The following is a 22,315-nucleotide window of genomic DNA, read 5'->3' as shown; positions in this document are numbered from 1 at the left end:
TGAATTCTTGATCAGCGTTCAACGGTCAAATGCCGACCCTCCATTACGGAGAGACCAGGAAAAAATTATTAGATCAGACTTAGTCTATAATAAATATTGTAGAATAAGTCAATCAAAAAATATAAATATTTTGAAGTTGTTAAACAGCTGTGTTGAGAACGTTGCAGCAGCTGTCGTGGCATTTTTTCATTGACTTCATATACAGTATTGATCGTAGACTAAATTTATCTAATAATTTCTTGAGGTCAGCAATGCAAGTGATTTGTGGTGTGTGATGCTGAGTACTGCTGTAAAAGCCCCTAATAAACTTGCATTTATTAGTTAACACCCTCTCCTTTTAATTTTATATAAATATAGCCAAAAGATTCCAAGTTGTGTTCCATGTTTACAGTATATACAATCTATTATTAATGCTCTTTCTTATGATTTATTATTCAAGCTTTGGCGATTCATACATCTGCTGTGCTTGTAGGTAAATATGGGCTTGCATAGCAAAACTAGTACAGGAACTTGCAATCTATTTGACGACTAAGTTCAGTGAGAATCTTTTTTCCAAGTTGATCTGGATAAAGAAAGCTAAAACGTAGTGTTTTACTCAAATTCAATGCTAAAAAGTTTAATCCTAATGGGACAAGGACTTCTCATTGATAAATAGCGCTCATCCAAGTTGGCTGTAGAGAAGGGATCAGCTTTCCAGCCCACCTTGCATGTTTCTTCTCTCCTTGTTTGCCAAGTGCCAACCATAAGAACTGTTTGATCTTCCATATAAGAAATCCTAGAAGCCACCAGTCTTTCTCCTATTAGGCTTTCAGGGCACTATCTCGCGTTAGTAACGTGACCCAGTAGCCTACCTTGCAACTCTCGGACTCCATCTTCTAAGTTGGCAAACTTTATTATTTGTTTATACCAAAAAAACCTTTATTATTTGATGAGCTCCTTGCTCCAAGCAGGACTCCTAAGTACTTTATAGCTGAGGAACCCATGGGATCCTTTTCTTCGTAGATTTTTCTGATTCCAATGGGCTGTTACCGAACTGCGATAAAGATACACACCTCACTGCAAATCAACTAAAACCCGACATTAGATAGTAAGATTGGGCAGATGTAGATATACATATATCTTTTAAAGAAACAACATAATCAATGCTCATAATTCAACATATAGGTATGTTTGATTGAAAAAAATTAAACTTTGAAATAGAAATGAGAATGAATGATTTTCATTTCTAATTTGATCTCAAAAAAATAATAAAAATATCTCAATCCTCCAAAATTCAATTTCGATTTTTTCTCAATATTCATATCTTATTTTAATTATAATTTCAATTCTGATCATGAACCAAATGCCTCAACGGATGTAACTATTTCAATTTTCATTTCGATCTATTATTAATCATATTTACACCATTTATAATTGTTGCACATTTTTCTAAAAGCTATTTTATTTTCATTTTAGATCTTTCAAAAGACTTATAAAAATGCTGCAGTGAAATTTTGATCGCATACAATTAAACCTATGTTTAATATAGATGGTACCCCCAGCATGAATAGGTTCATATGTGTCACGAGGTTAATTTCATTTAGATCATTTTATTCAAATCAACCATTGCCCTTATATATATATATATATATATATATATATATATATATATATGGCTTATATGACGTTGATGGTCCTGAGAGAGAGAGAGAGAGACTATTTCTATTTGGACCTAAATTTGGTATATGGGATATCCAAATTTGTCTCTAAGGTATCGTCACGTTTAAGGGCCCAGAAACAATCATGTCCAGCATTAAGCAGTCGTTCCCATAGCACCTAATGCTAAAAGAAGACCATTTTCATTACATGATCCACCTCCATACAAATACCACTATCCCTCTATCTGTTCTCGAACGTTTGAATCAAATAATAATTTTCCACTTATATCAAAATAATAATAATAAGTATAATTATAATTATAATAATAATACTTTTCCACTCACATAGGCAAGCGGATCCACCCTTCTAATTTCATTCCAAATACAAACATTATCTCGTGGCTTTTTCAATTTAGAGGAGAATGTTTAGGTGCATGAGATTAATAAATTAAATCACGTTATTGATTTAGACCCTTCGAGTCCAAGTATCGCGGCGGGCGCGGTGTTTCCGTTGGACTGGACCGGTCAACCGGAAGTCATAAAGCAACATGGCAAAGGATATTTTTCGTCACCAAAATGGCACCTCGTAAATGCTTACCAATTTCGTGGTGGCACTCCTGTTATTTCTCTGAATTCAAGGGCCGTACAACTTTCTCACGCTCCAACGACCGTTAACCAACGGCCTGGAGACACGCCGTTGTCCTGCGCCCACAGCTTTATTCCCCTGCCTCCCATGGGCCCCGCCTAAAAACCCTAACGCCGGTTTAATCAGCTCTAAATCCAACCGTCGATTTGGTTAAATCTTAGCTCAACCCGGCCAAAGTCCACTGCATTAAGGGTCATCATTATTCGCTTTATTTACCGTCCCTGCCCCCAGATCCTTCGTCCAAAACTAGCTATAAATCCGGGGGCGCAAGGGAGCTCGGTTTGCCCAGATTAAGAGTCCATCAATGGCGGCGGCGAATTCGAGAAGATCCAATGGCTCGGTCTACTCCAGCTCCGCCGCCTTCCGGCGGTCGATCTCTCCGACCGGGGGGCGATGCTCCTCTGTGTCCTCCTCTGCCTCCGCCTTCGCCTCCTCTTCCGCCTCCAGCTTCTCTTCCAGGTCTCCCAGCTTCTTCCACCGTTCGTCCTCTCCAACCCGCGTTAACTTCGTCGGATCCGCCCCGCCGACTTCCTCCGTCCGCTTCTCCATCGACCGCTCCCTCGCCTTCTCTGCCCCGCGCGAGCGCCACAACCCCCAGCGGCGGCCGATTCCAGCAGCTCCAGCCGCCGGCCAGAGGAAGACTTGCATGTGCTCGCCAACGACCCATCCCGGCTCCTTCCGCTGCAATCTCCACAAGGGCTTCGCCGCCCACGGCGGCGGTGCCCGCCTCCACCACCAGTCGGTATCCTCGCCGTCGAACCGGCTGAACGCGCGGCGCTCGGCGATGACGAACTCGCTGGTGCGGATTGGTACGGTCGAGGGGGAGTGGGTGAGGAGGGCGCTCGCCGCCCTCATCCGCCCTTCCTCCCACCAGCAGAGGCGGAGGGCCGCCTTCCAGCCCCGGCCCAGCCGCCTCTCCATCATGTCCAAGGCCGACGATCTATGATCTCCGATCGATCGTAGATCTCGACGCAGGTTCGTAGAAAAAGAAACAAAATTTAAATCTAAGCCCTCCGTTCTCTATACCCTTTCCATAGATCCACTGCACCGACGGCGACTCGCGACTCCAATCAGAGAGGATTCCGATCTCGGCGAACGAGAGGAGAAAATACTTGGAAAAAAGAGGAATTTTTGCCCCAATTTTTTCCTTTCTTTTTTGTATCAAGGGATCGGAGATGGAATCCCAAAGGGTTGATCATATCAAATCCGTCCAATTGTACATACTTTTTGGGACAGCCGTTGATGGCCATCGAACGACAACTGCTAAATAGATCTAATACTAACGCTAACATGTTAATCAACTAATTAATTTGAAGTGGTTGTGTTAATGGTTCATTTTTAAGTCCTTGGTCACCCAATTAATTCGTTGCCTCGTATTCCTTTGCAGCGGGAAACGCCGCTACCCGTTTCGTTACCGTCGGTGGCGTACGTATTCCGTATGAGCCGACGTTTGGGATGTATCGTAGCGTGGTTGGTGTACGGTTGTTTTCCGTGTGCAGGTAATTGAGTTCTTTTTTTCTTTTTGTTATCTCTGTATATATTTTTAATTTTGTTTATTTAATTTTTAATAGCATCGTTAATATTTGTAGATCTGGTTGCTGCTTTCGTTGCAGGATCGTTTGGGTGCTCTTACCAGGGACTTTCCACAAACATAGGCAGAGCGGACTGGAAATCTGAGAGACCACTAAATAATAAATACCATTCTTATCACAAAAAATGGCAATAAATACTAAAAGGGGGATTGGTTGAACTATAACTATTATTTGACTAAAGTGGTGAAAAAGACAATTGTTTGGACAAAGAATTGATATATAGAAAACTGCAAGATATGGCGGAAGAAGAATATAAAAAAATGGTCATGGTTTCACACCAATTCCGGCAGCTTGGAAGCGGTTTACCGAGAAGGAACAGTTCTGAGTAAACTGATAAGTGGCCAGTACCGGAGATCAAAATAAAAGAAAGAAGGGCAGAGCAGGCAAGCTTGCGCCCGGAGGGCTGGGAATCCACTTGCTCCATGTACCGTAACAAGTGCTCAGGAATTATATTTTTATCACTCCTTTTTAAACTTTAGCCGGATGATGAGAATAACATCTTGATTTTATCAACGCAACTAATGATTGCCTTTTCATAATATTAAATTATTATTATTAAAAAAATATTATGATCTATTTTATTAATCCAAAATACTGAAAAAAGATTTACTAATGAATTTTGTATAAGTTGAGAGCGAGAAACCTACGAGAACCTGGTTAGCTTACTAGAGATGATGCACTTTAGCACTGCATCTTAATTCTTTTTCCCTCTTAGTATGTATATATAAAGAGAACGTGTTGGTTCAAGAGCTTCTTCTTAAATATTTAGATAGAGAGACAGTGTGTATTTGACAAGAGCAAAAGAAGAACGGGAAGAAGATTTTTATTTAGATTGGTGTGTCATGCTGACGATAGTTTCACGCTGCTCAACATGATAACACTGCCATGCGGTGCGCCGACAGAGCTTTGGACATTGGGTTCAGGACTCGCCCATGTTTGGGGCGGCGTGCAAGCTTCATTCATTCATCAAATTTTGGTTTCCGTCCTTTGGGAGGGGGTGATGGAGGATGTTTTTAATTAACAGTGCCTCTTGTGATGACTTAATCCTGGATGAAGGAATGTTCCACTGAGTCTTCGTCTTTTAATCTTTACTTAGTGTTCAGATTAGTTCTTAACTTTTGTATATTTTTTACAAGTCTTTTGGTTTTATATTTTTTTGTTTTTTTTTCCCTATTATATATGATTCTTTGTATTTTTTTTTAATTTACAATAAAGTTCAGTGAGTCATGGAAAACTCCCATTACTCTTCTCCTCATTCCAAAGAAAAAAAAAAAAAAAAAAAAAAGTGGTTGGATTGTCGTCCCTCTCCCCTCGTCTTGGTGCACTGATATTTCTACGGTGACGGTAGAATCGAGTGGCAATGAAAGGAACCTTCCCAATAGATATAAACCTGGCATCCCATTACTGCTACTTAGTCTATATCTTGGCTAATTTACTAAGGAGTGAGGAGAACGCCAAGTACTGCATCTTAATTAACTTATCATGTCAAAATATACTCGCACAAAAATTTCTACACTGATAAATTCCAATTCTTCTATTCTTTATTTGTCAAGTTCATTACAACAAGCCATCGTCGTCGTCGTCACAGCCACCAGTGGCCTTTATTCCTGTTGGGGGATACCCACCGACCGACCGACCGACTATCGGAGGGCCCGACCGGCTGGCGGCCCGACCGACTAAGCCCGACCGACTAACCAACGGCCCGACGGACGACTCTGACTGGCCGATCGTCGGTCGGGCGACAGGCCGACGGACGCCATCAGCGCTACTACGGCCATTCCACGGTCCATTCCGGCCCGACGGACGACTCTGACTGGCCGATCGTCGGTCGGGCGACAGGCCGACGGACGCCATCAGCGGCTAACTACGGCCATTCCACGGTCCATTCCCGACCACTAAACCCAGAGGTCTGGTAGCCGACCCACATGAAGCTCGCCGACCGACGGAGGAGTCCGACGCCACTCTGCTGGCCACCGACCTGGGGTCGGCCGACTCCACCAACCACCGTACGGTCGCCAGACGTTGTCAGCCTGACACGGACATGCGGCAATTACCTAGGGGCATTGTCCCGCCGAGAGCCGGGTCAACCCTGGTGATTAGACGGCTACACGGCGACATGACGTTTTCACGGCGGCTCTGACAGCCTACAGTGAGTTGACAGTTCCTCACTTGTCCGCGCCATTAATGACGGCGCCATACCGTGCTCCACTATATATACCGGGGAAGGCAACAGTGCAAGGGTCGATCCGCCCGTCTCTCCCACATACGCAGGCTCGCTCCTCTCTCTCTCCCTCTCTCTTTCTCAGAGCTCTCTGTCTGCATTTCACTGTTGCCCAGTCACCTCTCTGACTTGACCGTCGGAGGGTCCCCGCCGGAGCCGCCTCCGGTCAGTGCGGACTTCCTTTTGCAGGTGCACGCTTCCCGGCGATCGGGCGACGAGGCGATTGGCCGCAACAGATTGGCGCGCCAGGTAGGGGACAGCATGACAAAGACAAGAGCTCAACGATCGAGAGTCACTGGGTCGGCAGGCGCTCTTCCCGCCGGGAAGAAGCCTCCCCGCCCCCACCGGCGGCGGAGCCTAGCTCTCCCGCCCTGCAGTGACCACGGAGGCCCAGATTGCGGCCATCGTACGGCAGATGACCGTACTGACCGACGCAGTCAAAAGCCTCCAGCAACAACCGGCGGCCCGACCTATGCCTTCCAGGAGCAGCCGCCGACGGCCGCGCCGACCCCTGTCGCCTCCATGCGAGCGCTCCCACGGAGAGGAGGAGGGGCGACCACGGCGCGACGACCGACGGTCCCAGCGGCCCTCTCCTTCCCCGTTGGAACGGGCGAGGAAGGAAAAGCGGCCGCGCACACCGTCGGCCTCTCTTTCAGAATCCTCCGGAGGCTCCACCCCTGGGGTCTCCCAGCATCGACGAGCGGACGACTACGAGCGACGGTTCGAGGAGATCGACCGCCGACTCGCCCAACTGCAGATGGACGGCCAGAAGTCTTCGAACGACGTCGACTTCCAGACCGCCCAGCCTCTCTCTCGACTGGTCCTCGATGAGCCGATTCCCAGTCGGTTCAAAATGCCGAACGTGGAGCCATACGACGGCTCCACCGACCCAGTCGACCACCTCGAGAGCTATAAAGCTCTCATGACGATTCAAGGGGCAACCGACGCTCTTTTTTGCATCGGCTTCCCCGCCACACTTCGCAAGGCTGCCAGGGCTTGGTACTCCGGTCTTCGATCGGGCAGTATCCATTCCTTCGCGCAGCTCGAGCACTCGTTCGTGGCCCATTTCAGCACCAGCCGAAAGCCGCCGCGAACGTCGGATAGCCTTTTCTCCCTCAAGCAGGGGGAAAACGAGACGCTCCGACACTTCGTGGCGCGATTCAACGCGGCCACGCTCGAGGTCCGGGACCTCAACGAAGACATGGCGGTTTCAGCCATGAAGCGGGGCCTGAGGTCGTCCCGATTTACTTATTCTCTGGACAAGACCCTCCCCCGAACATACGCCGAGCTACTGGAGCGCGCATACAAGTATATGCGCGCGGACGAAGGAGCGTCCGACCGACGCTTGGTCGAGCCCAGGGTCCGAAGGAGAAGCGAAGAAAAGGTCGGGAGCCCGCCGAACCAAGCAGGCCCCCGGCCAATAGTCGGCTTTCTCCACCCCGACAGATCCAAAAATCACCCCGCCGACAGACTCCGAGGCCGGTGCGTCCCAGGTATGACTCCTACACTCCTCTCTCCGCTCCCCGTGCGCAGATCTTGATGGAGATCGAAGGGGAAGAATACCTGCGACGGCCTCCGCCTCTGAAGGCAAAGGGCCTCGACCATCGGAAGTACTGCCGGTTCCATCGGAGCCACGGCCACGACACCGAGCGATGCATCCAGTTGAAGGATGAGATCGAAAATCTCATCCGCCGGGGGTATCTCGGCAAATTTCGAAAGGGTCCGCCGACCCGACCGACTGCCGATCGACGCCCCCAGCCGACTGAAGAGGCCGACTAACCAGCCGACGGCTGGAGTCATCAACATGATCTCCAAGCGGCTGGGATCGGGGACGTCTACAGGGGGGAGCCGACGAAAAAGCCGCGCCCGGACGACGTGATTACCTTCTCAGAAGACGACGTTCGGGGCATCCAGACTCCCCACGACGACGCTGTTGTTGTGTCGGCGACAATAGCCAATTATGATGTAAAACGAATTTTTGTTGATAATGGAAGTTCGACAAATGTTTTGTTTTACTCGACCTTCTCCCGAATGCGACTACCGACTGATCGACTTAGTAGGGTCTCCACGCCCTTGATCGGCTTTGCCGGAGACACCGTCACGACAGAAGGAGAAATCACCCTGCCCGTGACGGTCGGTACCGAACCACGGCAAAGCACAGTCTCCCTCATTTTCGCGGTCGTCCAAGTTCCTTCGGCCTACAACGCCATACTCGGGCGACCCGGATTGAACGCCCTCAGGGCGATCGTCTCGACGTACCATCTCCTTGTTCGATTCCCGACCAAAAAGGAGTCGGGGAGATGCGCGGAGATCAACAGCTCGCCCGACGATGCTTCCAAATCTCCGTCCAAAGCGACGAGACAAAGGATCCCCTGACAATCGACAAACTGGATCAACGGGAGGAGGAAGAGCGGGGTTCGCCGGCCGAGCAGCTCGAGGCGATCCCGATAGGAGAAAATCCCGACAGAAAAGTTTGGGTCGGGTCTCAATTGCCCGACACCGAACGCCACCGACTGGCGGAGCTGCTGACGGCCAACGCCGACATATTCGCATGGTCGGCAGCAGATATGTCGGGCATCCCTCCAGAAACAATTACTCACCGACTCAACATCGACCCGACAATGAAGCCGGTGAGGCAGAAGAAAAGGTCCTTCGCCCCAGAAAGGCAGAAGGCCATTGACGAAGAAGTGGACAAGCTGCTCGAAGCAGGCTTCATTCGGGAATCCACGTATCCCGATTGGCTCGCCAATGTCGTCATGGTCAAGAAAGCCAACGGGAAATGGAGGATCTGCATCGACTATACCGACCTCAACCGAGCATGCCCGAAGGATAGCTTTCCACTCCCGAAGATCGACCAGCTGGTGGATGCGACGTCCGGATTTCGACTGCTCAGCTTCATGGACGCCTTCGCCGGGTACAATCAGATCCGGATGGCGCCTGAAGACGAGGAGCACACCGCGTTCGTGACCCCAAGGGCCTCTACTGTTATCGGGTGATGCCCTTTGGATTGAAGAATGCCGGCGCCACCTACCAGCGACTCGTCAATAAGGTCTTCAAAGACCAGATCGGGCGTAACATGGAGGTGTACGTGGACGACATGCTGGTAAAGAGCACGCAGATCCCGGACCATGTTCAGGATCTCGAGGAGACCTTCCGCACCCTTCGACGACACCGAATGAAGCTCAACCCGACCAAATGCGCTTCGGGGTGACCTCAGGGAAGTTCCTCGGATTCCTCGTTTCTCAGAGAGGGATCGAGGCCAACCCTGAGAAGATAAAGGCGATCCTCGACATGCGTCATCCGAACACCAAGAAGGAGGTCCAACAGCTGAACGGAAGAATCGTCGCTCTTAGCCGATTCATTTCCCGATCAGCTGAAAGGTGCCTCCCGTTCTTCAAGACCCTGCGCCAGGCGAACGGTTTCTCTTGGTCGGATGAGTGCGAACAGGCCTTTGAAGACCTGAAAAGGTACTGGCTTCCCCGCCGCTGCTCGTAAAGCCGCAGGTCGGGGAGACCTTGTATCTCTACTTGGCCACATCTTCTGAGGCGATCAGTTCGGTGCTCGTTCGGGAAAACGAGTGCCGAACCCATCAGCCCATCTACTACACCAGCAAAGTGCTCCACGGCGCCGAAGCCAGATACTCGGAGACGGAAAAGATGGTTTTCGCCCTGACCGTCTCCGCGCAACGGCTCCGACCATACTTCCAGGCCCACGCCATCGTGGTACTCACCAACCAGCCCCTGAGGGCCGTACTGCGCCGACCCGACACATCCGGACGACTCGCTAAGTGGGCGATGAAGCTTAGCGAGTTCGACATTCAGTACCGACCGAGGCCTGCCTTGAAGGCTCAGGTCTTGGCCGACTTCATCGCTGAATGCCCGACGACCGACCGAAGGTCGGGAGCTGAAGGCCCGGGACGAGATTCGGTCTCTGAGCCAGACCCGATCTCCACCTGGGTACTCACATCGACGGAGCCTCCAACGCTCAGGGAAGCGGGGCCGGGCTCCTGCTCACGAATTCGGATGGGGTAGTCACCGAATACGCCCTCCGGTTCGACTTCAAGGCCTCCAACAATCAAGCCGAATACGAGGCACTCCTCGCGGGCTTGAGGATGGCGAAGGAACTGGGCGTCGACAGCCTCCGGGCATTCTCCGACTCTCAGCTGATCGTGGGGCAGGTCAAGGGCGACTTCGAGGCGCGAGATCCGACCATGATCAAGTATCTTCAGAAGGTAAAGGATCTCGTGGCCCGCCTCGAGCATTTCGAGATCTCCCACATCCCCAGGACGGAGAACGCCCGTGCCGATGCTCTCTCCAGATTGGCAACGTCGGCCTATGATTCTTTGGGTCGGACGTTTGTCGAAAACCTCCAACAGCCGAGCATCGATCGGGTCGAAGAAGTACAGCAGCTAACGTCTGAACCAAGTTGGATGGACCCGATCGTCCGGTACCTGTCCGACGGGACCAGTCCCGAAGATCCCGCGGAGGCCAAGCGACTCCGATGGTCGGCGTCGCAATATGTGATCATGGACGGCCGACTCTACAAGAGGTCGTTCTCCCTCCCTCTGCTCAGGTGCTTGGGACCGACCGACGCTGACTACGCCCTCCGAGAGGTTCACGAAGGAATTTGTGGGAATCACTTGGGGGGCAAGTCCTTAGCCTTCAAGGTCTTGCGACAGGGCTACTACTGGCCGACCATGAGGAAGGATGCGGCAGAGTTGGTCCGAAGGTGCGAGCCATGCCAGAAGTATGCCAATATTCAGCACCAACCGGCCAGCCAAATCACTCCCATTGTCGCTCCATGGCCCTTCGCTCAGTGGGGAGTCGATATTCTCGGCCCCTTCCCACCGGCGTCAGGCCAGAGGAAGTTCATCGTTGTCGCCATCGACTACTTCACGAAGTGGGTCGAGGCCGAGCCCTTGGCGCAGATCACCGAGCGGAAGATGGAGGACTTCATCCAAAAGTCCATCATCTTCAGGTTCGGATTGCCGCGCACCATCATCACCGACAACGGACGGCAATTCGACAACCAAGACTTCAAGGACTTCTGCGCCAGGTTCCACATCCGTCATCGACTAACTTCAGTCGGGCACCCACAGTCCAACGGTGAGGTTGAGGTGACGAACCGAACCCTGCTCCATGGACTCAAGACCCGACTGAACGAAGCCAAAGGTCTCTGGGTCGACGAGCTGGGCTCCGTCCTATGGGCTTACCGAACGACCCCCCGTGTCCCGACCGGGGAGTCGCCGTTCAGTTTGGCCTACGGGACAGGCTATGATCCCGCTCGAGATTGGCCTGCCGTCTTCAAGGGTCGAGCAGTACGAGCCGGACAACTCCGAAAGCCGGAGGGCCGACCTAGACCTTCTCCCCGAACTGCGAAATGAGGCTCAAATCCGAATGGCCTCATACCGACAGAGGGTCGCCCGGTACTACAACGCTAAGGTCAGACCAAAGCTCTTCAGGCCTGGCGACCTAGTCTTGAGGAAGGCGGAAGTGTCGAAGCCCTTGGACCAAGGGAAGTTGGCTCCCAACTGGGAAGGACCCTACAAGGTTGCTGACACCTTCGGGCCGAGGCCTACCGGCTGGAGACCCTTGAGGGGAAGCCCATTCCCCGGACTTGGAACGCCGACAACTTGAAGCTGTATTACCAGTGAATTTTGTGGTTGGAATACAAGTTCAGTTTTAAATTTCGGAGTCCTGATCCTTCGACGTTCAACGATCCATCGGCCCCTTACCAGGACCGATGCACCTACGGGAGTCGATACTCCTTCGACGTTCAACGATCCATCGGCCCCTTACCAGGACCGATGCACCTACGGGAGTCGATACTCCTTCGACGTTCAACGATCCATCGGCCCCTTACCAGGACCGATGCACCTACGGGAGTCGATACTCCTTCGACGTTCAACGATCCATCGGCCCCTTACCAGGACCGATGCACCTACGGGAGTCGACAGCCCGCGCGATTGTTGTCGCGACTTCCGACCAGGCTGCGGCCGGTCGAGGGATATTCGGCTTACCACCGTTTTCACACAACGCGACCTTAGTCGCACCCACAGCTTCCCGACCGATTGACGGTCGGTCGAACGACATCCGGCTTGCTACCATATGTCGGACGACACAGAACCCGACGCAAGAGCTTGGGGATCCGACTTACTATCGCTCCCCCGACACTGCGCCGGTCGATGTTCGACTGAACGCATCTACGGAAGTCCGACTACCGAACCTTTACCAGGTTCGGTCGGCTCCCGACTTAACAGATGCGCCCGACCGGCGACTTCAACTATTGGAAGCCGACCTAAAGTCGGGACACAAGCTACTTCGGAGCTGTGCAAGTCGGTTAAGTCCTACCGACTTACCCGAGTTGGCGACTTCTCTAAGTTGGTAACTAGGGTTCGACATTACAGCAATAAGAGACATTTCAAACAAAAGACACAAGAAAAGACAATTTCATTCATTGATCGAAGGAAATTACAAAGTCGGGCCGAAGCCCGATTACACGTATTTTCAAAAAGAAACAAAAGAAGACGGTCGGCTGGACCGATCATTCGTCCTGGTTGATCTCTTCGACCGACGGAGGATCGGGAAGGATCGGCGTCTCGACCGTGAGCGGCGCTGGGTCAACGGCAGAAGGATGTCCTTCAGTCGGCAAGGGACCTTCGGTCGGCTCCTGCTCCGGGACGGCTTCCTCCGCTGGGATGACGCCTCCCGACAGCTGGTCGGCCTCCTCTTCGGCTCCCTCCTCTTCGGCGAGTAGCGGGACGACTCGGCTGACGTCCACCTCCGGGTACAAGGCATGGACGGCATCCCGACCGTCCTCGAACCCGACCCGGTAGGAGGCGAAGCCCGACTCGAGCATCTCCTCCTTGTACCGGTCGGAGGCCCGGAAGTCCTCAACCGCACGATCGGCCGACTCCCTCGCCGACCGTGCCTCGTCCTCAGTGTGGGCCAGCTCCTCCCTCGCCAACTCCGCCTCGGCCCTAGCAATTTCGGCGTCGATCTGGGCGATGGACAACTCCTCTTCGGCTTCCGCGAGCTTCCCCAGGCTGACCCGAAGTTGCTCGCGTTCCCCTTGGAGTTCGGAGGTGGCACCGTCCCGTTCGCGTCGAAGACGACGCACGGCCCGACCTTTGTGCTTGGCCTCCTTCTTGGCCGACTTCAGTTCGGCCATAAGCCGGGAGACCTCGTCCGTCAACTTGGCCTCCCGGTCGGCCGACTCCTGCAGTTGGTCGACCAGCCTCGCTCTTTCGGCCTCCCGCCGCCGACCTTTCTTTAAAGGCTGCCCGAACGTCGCCGAACCTTCGGTATCCGGCCTCCAACTCGGACATGGTGAAGATCAGCTGCCGACGGAAAAAAGCTTCGTCAGAATTATGTGGCAAGCAAAAATTCTTCTAAGGAAAAAGGTGACGCGAAGCTTACCTCCACCATTGTCGGGTAGAACCGCGACAGCATCTCGGTCACCTGCCGAGACCGCAACGACTGCACGTCGGTAGGGAGGAGGATCCCCTGGCACAACCTCCTCGCAAGGTTGTGGTCGGCCAAGGCCGATGCACCCTCAGGGTAGTATGCGCTGGGGGGCATTGATCTCTCCTCCTCCGAGGGCTCCATCGGGGCTTTCCCCCGATCAGCTGCCCCGACCGATGGGGCTGGCAGCGATGGGACGCTGGAGTTCGACCCGGCGCCCCCCGTTGCGCCAGCGGACGCCTCCGGACGATGTTCGGCTTCCCGAACGTCATCCGGCTCCACCCGCGGCGGCGAAGCCGCCGACACTCCTTCGGCCACTTCCTCGGTCGGCCTCTCTTCGACTTGGACAGTCGGAGCCGCGAGGGCTATGATCGGCTCCGACCCCTCGGTCGCCGACGCTTCCACGGTCGGCGGGACTGGGGTTGGTCTCTTGGAAGGGCGCGAAGGGCCAGCCCCCGACGCTGGCCTCTTCCTCGCGGCGGCAAACTGACGAATCTCGGCATCGGTCGGCCTCATCCTCGGCGGTGTCCCTGCAAAACCGACCAGTGTCAAAGGCCGGACCAGAACTACCCTAAAGCCGAACAAAAAGAAAAGCTGGGGGATCGGGCGATACCTATTCGGGGGACCAGACTCAGGCCGGCATCATAGAGAGCTTGCTCGGTAACAAGCTCCCTCTGCTTCGGGACCGACATGTCTTTGAGTCGGTGGAAGTCCTCCCGGTCGTCCGCGTCGACCCGACTGTTGTCGTTGGCCTCAGTTCGGGGTACACCCCAGCGGGAAGGAAAGCCCCAAGAAGAAGAAGAAGAAACGAAAAAGAACTGGTTCTTCCATCCATGAATGGACGATGGAAGACCGGTTATGAAAGCAAGACCCTTCCGGGGGTTGAAGAGCCACCACCCTCGGGCCTTAGGGTGGGGTCGGAGCACAAAAAATGCCCGGAAGAGGGAAACGCGAGGGTTGGTCGGCAAAAGCTGACACAACAACGCGAAGGAGATTATCAGACGAACAGAGTTCGGCGCCAGCTGCGCCGGACAGAGTCCGTAGTAATCAAGCAGATTCCGGACGAACTCCGGAATCGGGAGCCGAAGACCCGGCGAAGGTCTTCGACATATAGCGCCAGGTCGCCAGGCGGAGGGTTGTTGACCCGACCGCCGGCCCCTGGAGCGGAGAGCCGAAACTGCTCCGGGATGCGATAGTGCTCCCGAAGCTGATCGACATTCGGCCCCGAAAGCGAGGAAGCCTCATCTTCCGGAGCCGATCGAGAGTCGTCGGTCGGGTTCCCCGACCGAGCTCCCTGGGTCGGTTTCCTGGTCATTATGCAGGAACCAAAAGAGCAGAAAGGGAAGAAGAAGGAGAAGAGGGGACCACGAACCCGATGGACCCTCCGGAAGTAGAGAAGAGCTCTGCCCGCGACGACCGAGAAATCGCCCGGACAGAGTTTCCCCAGCAAATGGCGAGTGTGGGTCCTGGGTCCGGGAGGTCCTATATATATAGGGACCGACGGCCGAGATGCTCCCGCGCCGACCAAAGACCTCCAGATGCGCGACGCGTGGCGCCCGCCGGTTGGCTGAGGATTCGGCGCGCTTCGTCCCGGGACGCCCGCACCGCCCTCATTAAATGCCGGAGCGGACGCCGGCCAACCACCATGACACGCGGCGCGCGGGGGTTGGCTCCGCAGTCGGCCGCCCGCGCCGGTCCGCGTTCCCGATGGGACGCCTCACCCGCGATCGGCGCCGAATATCCGATCGACTGACGCCGTATCGTCCGGCGCCCGATCTTCTGACACCGACGTGACGACTGACGACGACAAGACGTGGCGTCTGACACCTGACGCCGGCGCGACTTCTGGCATCGACTAGACGTTCGGATCACTTGGGATTCGTGAGGTGTCTGACAACGGATCAGCCGGCGGTACGGTCGGATCTGCACATGCGACAAATCCACTCCCAGTCGTCCGGTCTTGCTACCCGAATGAAGGCATCGGCCAGCTCTCCACCCGACTTAGGAGTGGAGGGGGGCAACTGTTGGGGGATACCCACCGACCGACCGACCGACTATCGGAGGGCCCGACCGGCTGGCGGCCCGACCGACTAAGCCCGACCGACTAACCAACGGCCCGACGGACGACTCTGACTGGCCGACCGTCGGTCGGGCGACAGGCCGACGGACGCCATCAGCGGCTAACTACGGCCATTCCACGGTCCATTCCCGACCGACTAAACCCAGAGGTCTGGTAGCCGACCCACATGAAGCTCGCCGACCGACGGAGGAGTCCGACGCCACTCTGCTGGCCACCGACCTGGGGTCGGCCGACTCACCAACCGCCGTACGGTCGCCAGACGTTGTCAGCCCTGACACGGACATGCGGCACAATTACCTAGGGGCATTGTCCCGCCCGGGGCCGGGTCAACCCTGGCGATTAGACGGCTACACGGCGACATGACGTTTTCACGGCGGCTCTGACAGTCTACAGTGAGTTGACAGTTCCTCACTTGTCCGCGCCATTAATGATGGCGCCATACCGTGCTCCACTATATATACCGGGAAGGCAACAGTGCAAGGGGTCGATCCGCCTGTCTCTCCCACATACGCAGGCTCGCTCCTCTCTCTCTCTCCCACTCTCTTTCTCAGAGCTCTCTGTCTGCATTTCACTGTTGCCCAGTCACCTCTCTGACTTGACCGTCGAGGGTCCCCGCCGGAGCCGCCTCCGGTCAGTGCGGACTTTCTTTTGCAGATGCACGCTTCCCGACGATCGGGCGACGAGGCGATTGGCCGCAACAACAAGGTATGCATGATTCCAGGAGAATCAGAGAAAATCTTTGTCACCGTCCTCCTCTTCTGGGTCCATCTGGATGCTACACTCTTGCAGACCACACAAAAGACAAGGATCGTAAAATTGGAAGGGTGTCATTCTACGTTAGCGTCAAGAATACGCATCAACTGTGAGAGTGATAGTAGGCTTCGAAGAATATGGAAAACAGGGTCTTCTAACCGATGAAGTCTGGTTCCACCTGGTAGAGAAATATTTTCTGCTGCAAAAAGCTTTATCAGATGTGGAAACATTGACCCAAGGAAGGTTATCATGTTTCCGACGTTTGAGATCCCAGATGACACGCATGTAATATCGCATGTCGTACTGTGCTCACCATGATACATCGTCCGTGATTTTTATCAAATTATGGTGTGTACAAGGTATCCTAAACCGTGTTGATCGTGTCATAACAAGTAGGTCAAGTAGCTTTCGGTGTCAAAGCAGGTTTAGATCGTAGTATGACTTGACTCATTCTGATTGGATGTATTAAGGACCCTGCACTGTAGATCCAAGTAGGTCAAGTAACTTGACGTGTCAAAGCAGGTTGTGATCATAGGACAACTTGACTCATTCTGATTGAATCTATATCTAGGAATCTGCACTGTAGATCCAAGACATCACACTCACATCAGAAAGAAATCAATGATGTCCCATACACGATGCACCATATATACTTGCCAGCAAATTTTTCCTACATTATGTGCACTATCGTGATCTTGCATTATGCTAATCAGCTTGTCTCCTTCTTATAAGCCAATCATTGAGACAAGCACATGGTAATAGGCTCCACAAAAAAGAGATAAGTGGTTGGCATAATGCACAGCCATGTAGAACATACAGTATAGAATATAATTTTCGTGCTTGCCACCAAACACACTCCGCGATAAACAATTGCCATTAGTACATCTCCAAAAATAGGTGAAGTGGCAGTTATTCTAAACTATACAATCTTCTGCGGTATAATATACACATCATAAAGGATCTGAATCCTAGGTATCCAGATCCTACTACTTTTCTTTTCATGGGCTTGCGATGGGCTAAAGAGTAAAGCACGTCCAAATCTAATAGCATAGGTGTAGATTTCTTAAACTAAATTTTGTATCTCAAATGAGCTTCAATAATTCAAGCTGTATGCTTAAACCTAGCCATAGCTTATCTCTTGCATTCAGAAGTTTTTTTCCTCTTTTGGGATGTTATCTCCTGACGCATTCTGTTCCTCATGAACTATTTTATGGAACATGCTCACTTGCTTGTTTGTTAGTTCCACTTTGCTGCTTAATTTGAGGTATTATATGGTTGCATACAAGTTTGCCAAGGCTAAGTGTAGTAAAGGACCGAGGGTTGTGTGAGTCTGGCGCCCACATTGAATGGTATCAATTAGCAGATCCACGTAAGCAGCACTTCTAAGAAGTTTTCAAATTGTGAGCAAGACAGTGCATGTCTCAGTATTATGCTGACATGGGATCATCTGATCAATTTGTTAGGTTTGTAGGTGTAAAACTAAAGCACTTCCACAAGCAGTGCAAACCAGCATGCCTTGTCTCAAACCTTTTGTTTATGAGTATAGTACGTTTCTATGATGAGTGATTGATTTGATTCAATGGTTTCTACCTTGAACTTTAAGAATTGGAGTATATCTTTTCCTTCCTGGATGGCATTACATCATTTCAGATTTTCTGTTTGATCTGTCAGTGAAATTATATCCCATCATGCGCGGCAAAATTACAAGTGAAACTTGTTCCCTGGACGGTAACAATCCAATCTGCAACATTTAGATCTACAAACTATCATATGATAGCCATTAGATTGGTGGTGTACTGCAGATCCACCTTATCATGAGGTACTGAAAAGTTGCTAAATAATTTTAAGGCAGGCGATCCTGTATGAGTTTGCTTACATCGACCGGGATCCTACAAGGAACACGATTAACATTCGAGCACAAATTGATTAATGCCATAATTGTTAATTATGGTGCAAACAAGTTGAGCTGAGCCAAGTAGCAAGTGCTCAGGCTTGCCTCATTGTATGTAACATACAGCATGTTTGATCAAGCTCGAGTTGAGCTTGAACTGATCTTGACAAAAGCTGTTCAAGCTCGGCTATGAACTCTTAGCTCAGTTTTTTTAGCTAGCCAACCAGAGCTTCAATTGTTTTTTTTTTTAATAATTGTCTGGCTCAGCCTTCTTATTGAGATTTAAAACTCTTGCTGAGCTTATATCATTTCCTGGATGAGGCAAGCCTAAACAGGACTATAACTTCCTTTACTGTGATGCATGACCAACTCTTGTAATCCAATAGTAAGCCACATCCAACTCCTGAAAACATCTTACCTCTCTTAAGACTGATCTTGTAGCAGTCACCATCACGTTATCACCATTACAAATAGTCTTTTGATCCGTCAATCCAGTTAGGATTGGTTTCATGATTTGGAAAAGACTAAATACGGTAGCTAGTTTTGTTGGTTATCCACGTTTTTTTATTGCTAGTAGTAGTTTGCCATTGTAGTGCTACTTTTTTCATCCCAATTACATATCCAGCAATAACAGCTTGCTGCTTTAACATGTATACCTGTTTGTGATATCATTTGTTTTTTTATTTATTGTCATTCATTATTTTTTTCGTTTGAATATATTTTGATTGAACTTTCAATGAAATCACAACTTTTCCGTAAATTATGCATTAAAACGTCTCAAATGATTCCGGAATGTTCAACTTGGACCGTGCTGCTATCCTAATGTTCCAGGGATTTGTACGTAGGCTGCTAGCTGTAATGCTCGTATTATCTTAAACGATTTTTTTTTTTTGGGTTATAGATATTCTTGATTGCTTCTTTATTACCTAAAGCAAAGAAGAAACTATGGTTGTTCGGGCATTTAAATGTACATGGCTAGAATCAGTGGGAATATTCTGGTTGCACTAGCTGTTCTTGGTTTATCATATTTTATGGAAAAGCAACAAATGATTTGACACAGCAAAAAGTATATACGGAAGCTTTCATATTCATGTTCCTTTATTTTACAACCTTATTTTTCTGATAATACTTCTTCCTCTTCTTTTAACTTCAAGTGTAATTTTTTTTTAAGTAAATTATTATTCAGTTATTATTCTCATACAATGAATAAAAGTTGGATAAATAAGTCAAGATCTAGTAAAAATTATTTTGAAAGAGTCCAAAATTTCATTAAATTTGACATTGAGAAAGGATCATGAATGAATTAGAAGATTTTTTATCTATGCCGAAAATATATAAAATAATTCTTCTCTCGATCCACGAACTATTGAAAAACATTCAGTATAGAATGATTTTGTAAGAGGATATATTGAATGGATATTTCAAGGATAATCCATATTGTTATTTTCATATAATTAACCCTCACATAAAATATAGGTCTTATATTGGAACCAGTAATCTACAAACAAATCCAGCAAGAGAAGATGATATGAGGAGTTTGCTAAGAGATTGTATCGGATTTGGTGCTGAAAATTTAGGAGGTTTCAGTGAAGGAAAAACTAATTTGTGATGCCCAAGGATATATATTTACTAATCCTATGCATGTTGAGAAGCCCCAAGATTTATCTAATGATGAGATAGAACATCGATACCATGATTTGTTGAAAGACTGTGATCAAGAACTATATCTGGATTGTAAAATTTTTTGAAAATTTTTTTTCTTATGCATCTATTTTATTTGAAATATTTGAATGGATGGTCTAGTAAGAGTTTTACTATTCTGCTTCAATTATTAAAAAATATATTTCATAAAGGCACTACTTTGCTAACTTTTTTTATGAAGCAAAAAAAAACTAGTAAAGAAATTCAATCTTGGATATGAGAAAATTCATAATTGTCTAAATAGATGTATGTTATTTTGAGATGAAAATACTAAGCAAGAATCATGTAATGTCTATTGATATTCATGATAGATATTACATAAAGAAGATGAGGATGATGTATTGAACGAAATAGATGCTACTCGGAATAAGAAAAAACCGACTAAACTTTGGCACTATTTTCCTTTAATACCTAGATTGGAAATGATCTATGCATCATCGAAAGGAGCTTCGTCGATGAGATGGCATGATGAAGATCATACAAAAGATGGAATATTAAGACATCCAGCTGATAGTTTAGCATGAAAAGTATTTGATGATAAGTATCTTGAATTTACCTCAGATATTCATAGCGTTAGGTTGGATTTAACTATTAATGGCTTCAATCAATTTCGGATATCAAGTTCTACTTATTGTACTTGATTGGTCATTCTGATTTATATAATTTGCCACCATGAACGTATATGAAACAATCTTCACTTATCTTATCAATAGTTATTTCAGGTAAAAAGGATCCAGATAATGATATTGATATCTTTTTGCAACCTTTAATATATGAATTGAAACAGTTATGGGAAGTATCGATGCATTTAATGCTTGCAGTGGTCAGACATTCAAATTAAGGGCAGCTCTTATTTAAACTATCAATGATTTTTTTGTATATGCCAATTTATCCGGATGGAGCACAAAGGGGCATATTGCATGTCCCTCTTATGGGGATTTTATCCATTCAAATTAGTTAAAATATAGAAAAAAGTTCTGCTATATGGGCCATCATTAATGGTTGAAAATTGATCATCCATTTTGATTTCAACAAGATGTATTAGATAGTACTATTGAATTACAATCTACTCTTATACCACCATCTAGAATTGAGGTTCTTATATAAATGCATTGTCATGAATCATAGGTATGGAAAGGTTTCTAAATATTCTAAGAAAAAAAAGAAGGGAAGATGATGAAAGCTCAACAAATGAAGGGTTGATAGAAGATGTCATTACTCGCAATCTTGATGCAAAGATATTTAAGGATCCTAACAACTTCTACGATGATAATGATCATGTAGACAAAAGTCGAAATGATGATGCCACAATGGATATATCTACATATAGAGGTGTTAAGCAATTATGAAAAAAAAATAATTTTTTATTTATCTTATTGGGAGTACAATCTTCTCAGGCATAATCTTGATGTGATGCATATAGAAAGGAATAGAGCTGAGTAAATAACCAAAAAACTAAAGAAATCCATCCAATCTAACCTAATAAACATCGGTTTCGATTGGTTGAAAGACATAAATCAGGTGGAATCAGGTTGGGATTTGTAAAAAATTGGTTATTTATGGTCGGATTTAGTTCCTACACTTTTAAACCAAATCCAACCGATGTAGCATTCACAAACTCATTTTATATTTGAGATAATGTCATTTAGACTTCAATACTTCATTCTAAAAAATACTATATCATCCATTTGGATTCATGAGAATATTAATATTGAATTATTGATGGAAACATATCAATTTAAGTAATTCTAAAATAAAATTTTCAGACATAGTTACTTTCAGATGAGTAAATCTTTTTTTTATTTTATTTTATACAGATTCAAAAATAAGTTCAAAATTTATAATTTATAAGATTTAAATTTTTTTTATATTAAATTGATAAAAAAAATAAATAAGCTTAAGTGGACCAACATTAGACTTAAAATCAATATTGGGTCAATATTGAAGCCCAAACCTATACAACCCATCCGAATCTACTATAAACTATTCGCTTTAATTTTAAATGATTTATACGTGATAAATGATCGACAACGGATTAATTTTTTTTCAATCAGATTGGATTTGATCAGGTAAATTTTTTTTTCTCAATCCGATCAATCCGACCCCATGCTTAGCCTTAAAGAAGAATGTTTATGATAATTTGATTGGAATATTATTAAATCTTGGTGAAAAAGGTAAAGATAACTTAAAAGTATGTTTAGATTTGAAAGAGATGGATAAAAGATAGGAGCTTCATCCTAAATAGCTTGCTAATGGTAAAATTTATATACCTCCTACATATTACACAATATTCTTTCGAGAGAAAGATCTTTTCCTGATATTTCTAAAAAA

At 48.3% G+C, this 22,315-nt stretch overlaps 1 protein-coding gene across 2 annotated transcripts; it reads left to right on the top strand.

Annotated features, from left to right (window-relative positions):
* The first annotated feature begins 2,572 nt into the window (after positions 1-2,572).
* On the top strand, positions 2,573-5,018 carry LOC105050100 (uncharacterized). Of its 2 annotated transcripts, XR_012133954.1 has the most exons (3): positions 2,573-3,258; positions 3,671-3,782; positions 3,897-5,018. XR_012133954.1 is itself a non-coding variant. In XM_073242669.1 (1 exon), exon 1 carries the CDS (start codon positions 2,588-2,590, stop codon positions 3,227-3,229), a length of 642 nt encoding a protein of 213 aa, XP_073098770.1. In that variant the 5' UTR covers positions 2,573-2,587; the 3' UTR covers positions 3,230-3,572. The 2 variants fall into 2 exon arrangements, 1 of the variants encoding a protein (XP_073098770.1); XM_073242669.1 differs by lacking the exons at positions 3,671-3,782; positions 3,897-5,018 and having other exon boundaries at positions 2,573-3,572.
* The last annotated feature ends 17,297 nt before the right edge of the window (positions 5,019-22,315 follow it).

The sequence above is a fragment of the Elaeis guineensis genome, chromosome 8, assembly GCF_000442705.2.
Source record: "Elaeis guineensis isolate ETL-2024a chromosome 8, EG11, whole genome shotgun sequence".
NCBI lineage: Eukaryota > Viridiplantae > Streptophyta > Magnoliopsida > Arecales > Arecaceae > Elaeis > Elaeis guineensis.
Note: the sequence above shows the minus strand (reverse complement) of the source record. Positions and strands in the feature narration are given on the sequence as shown.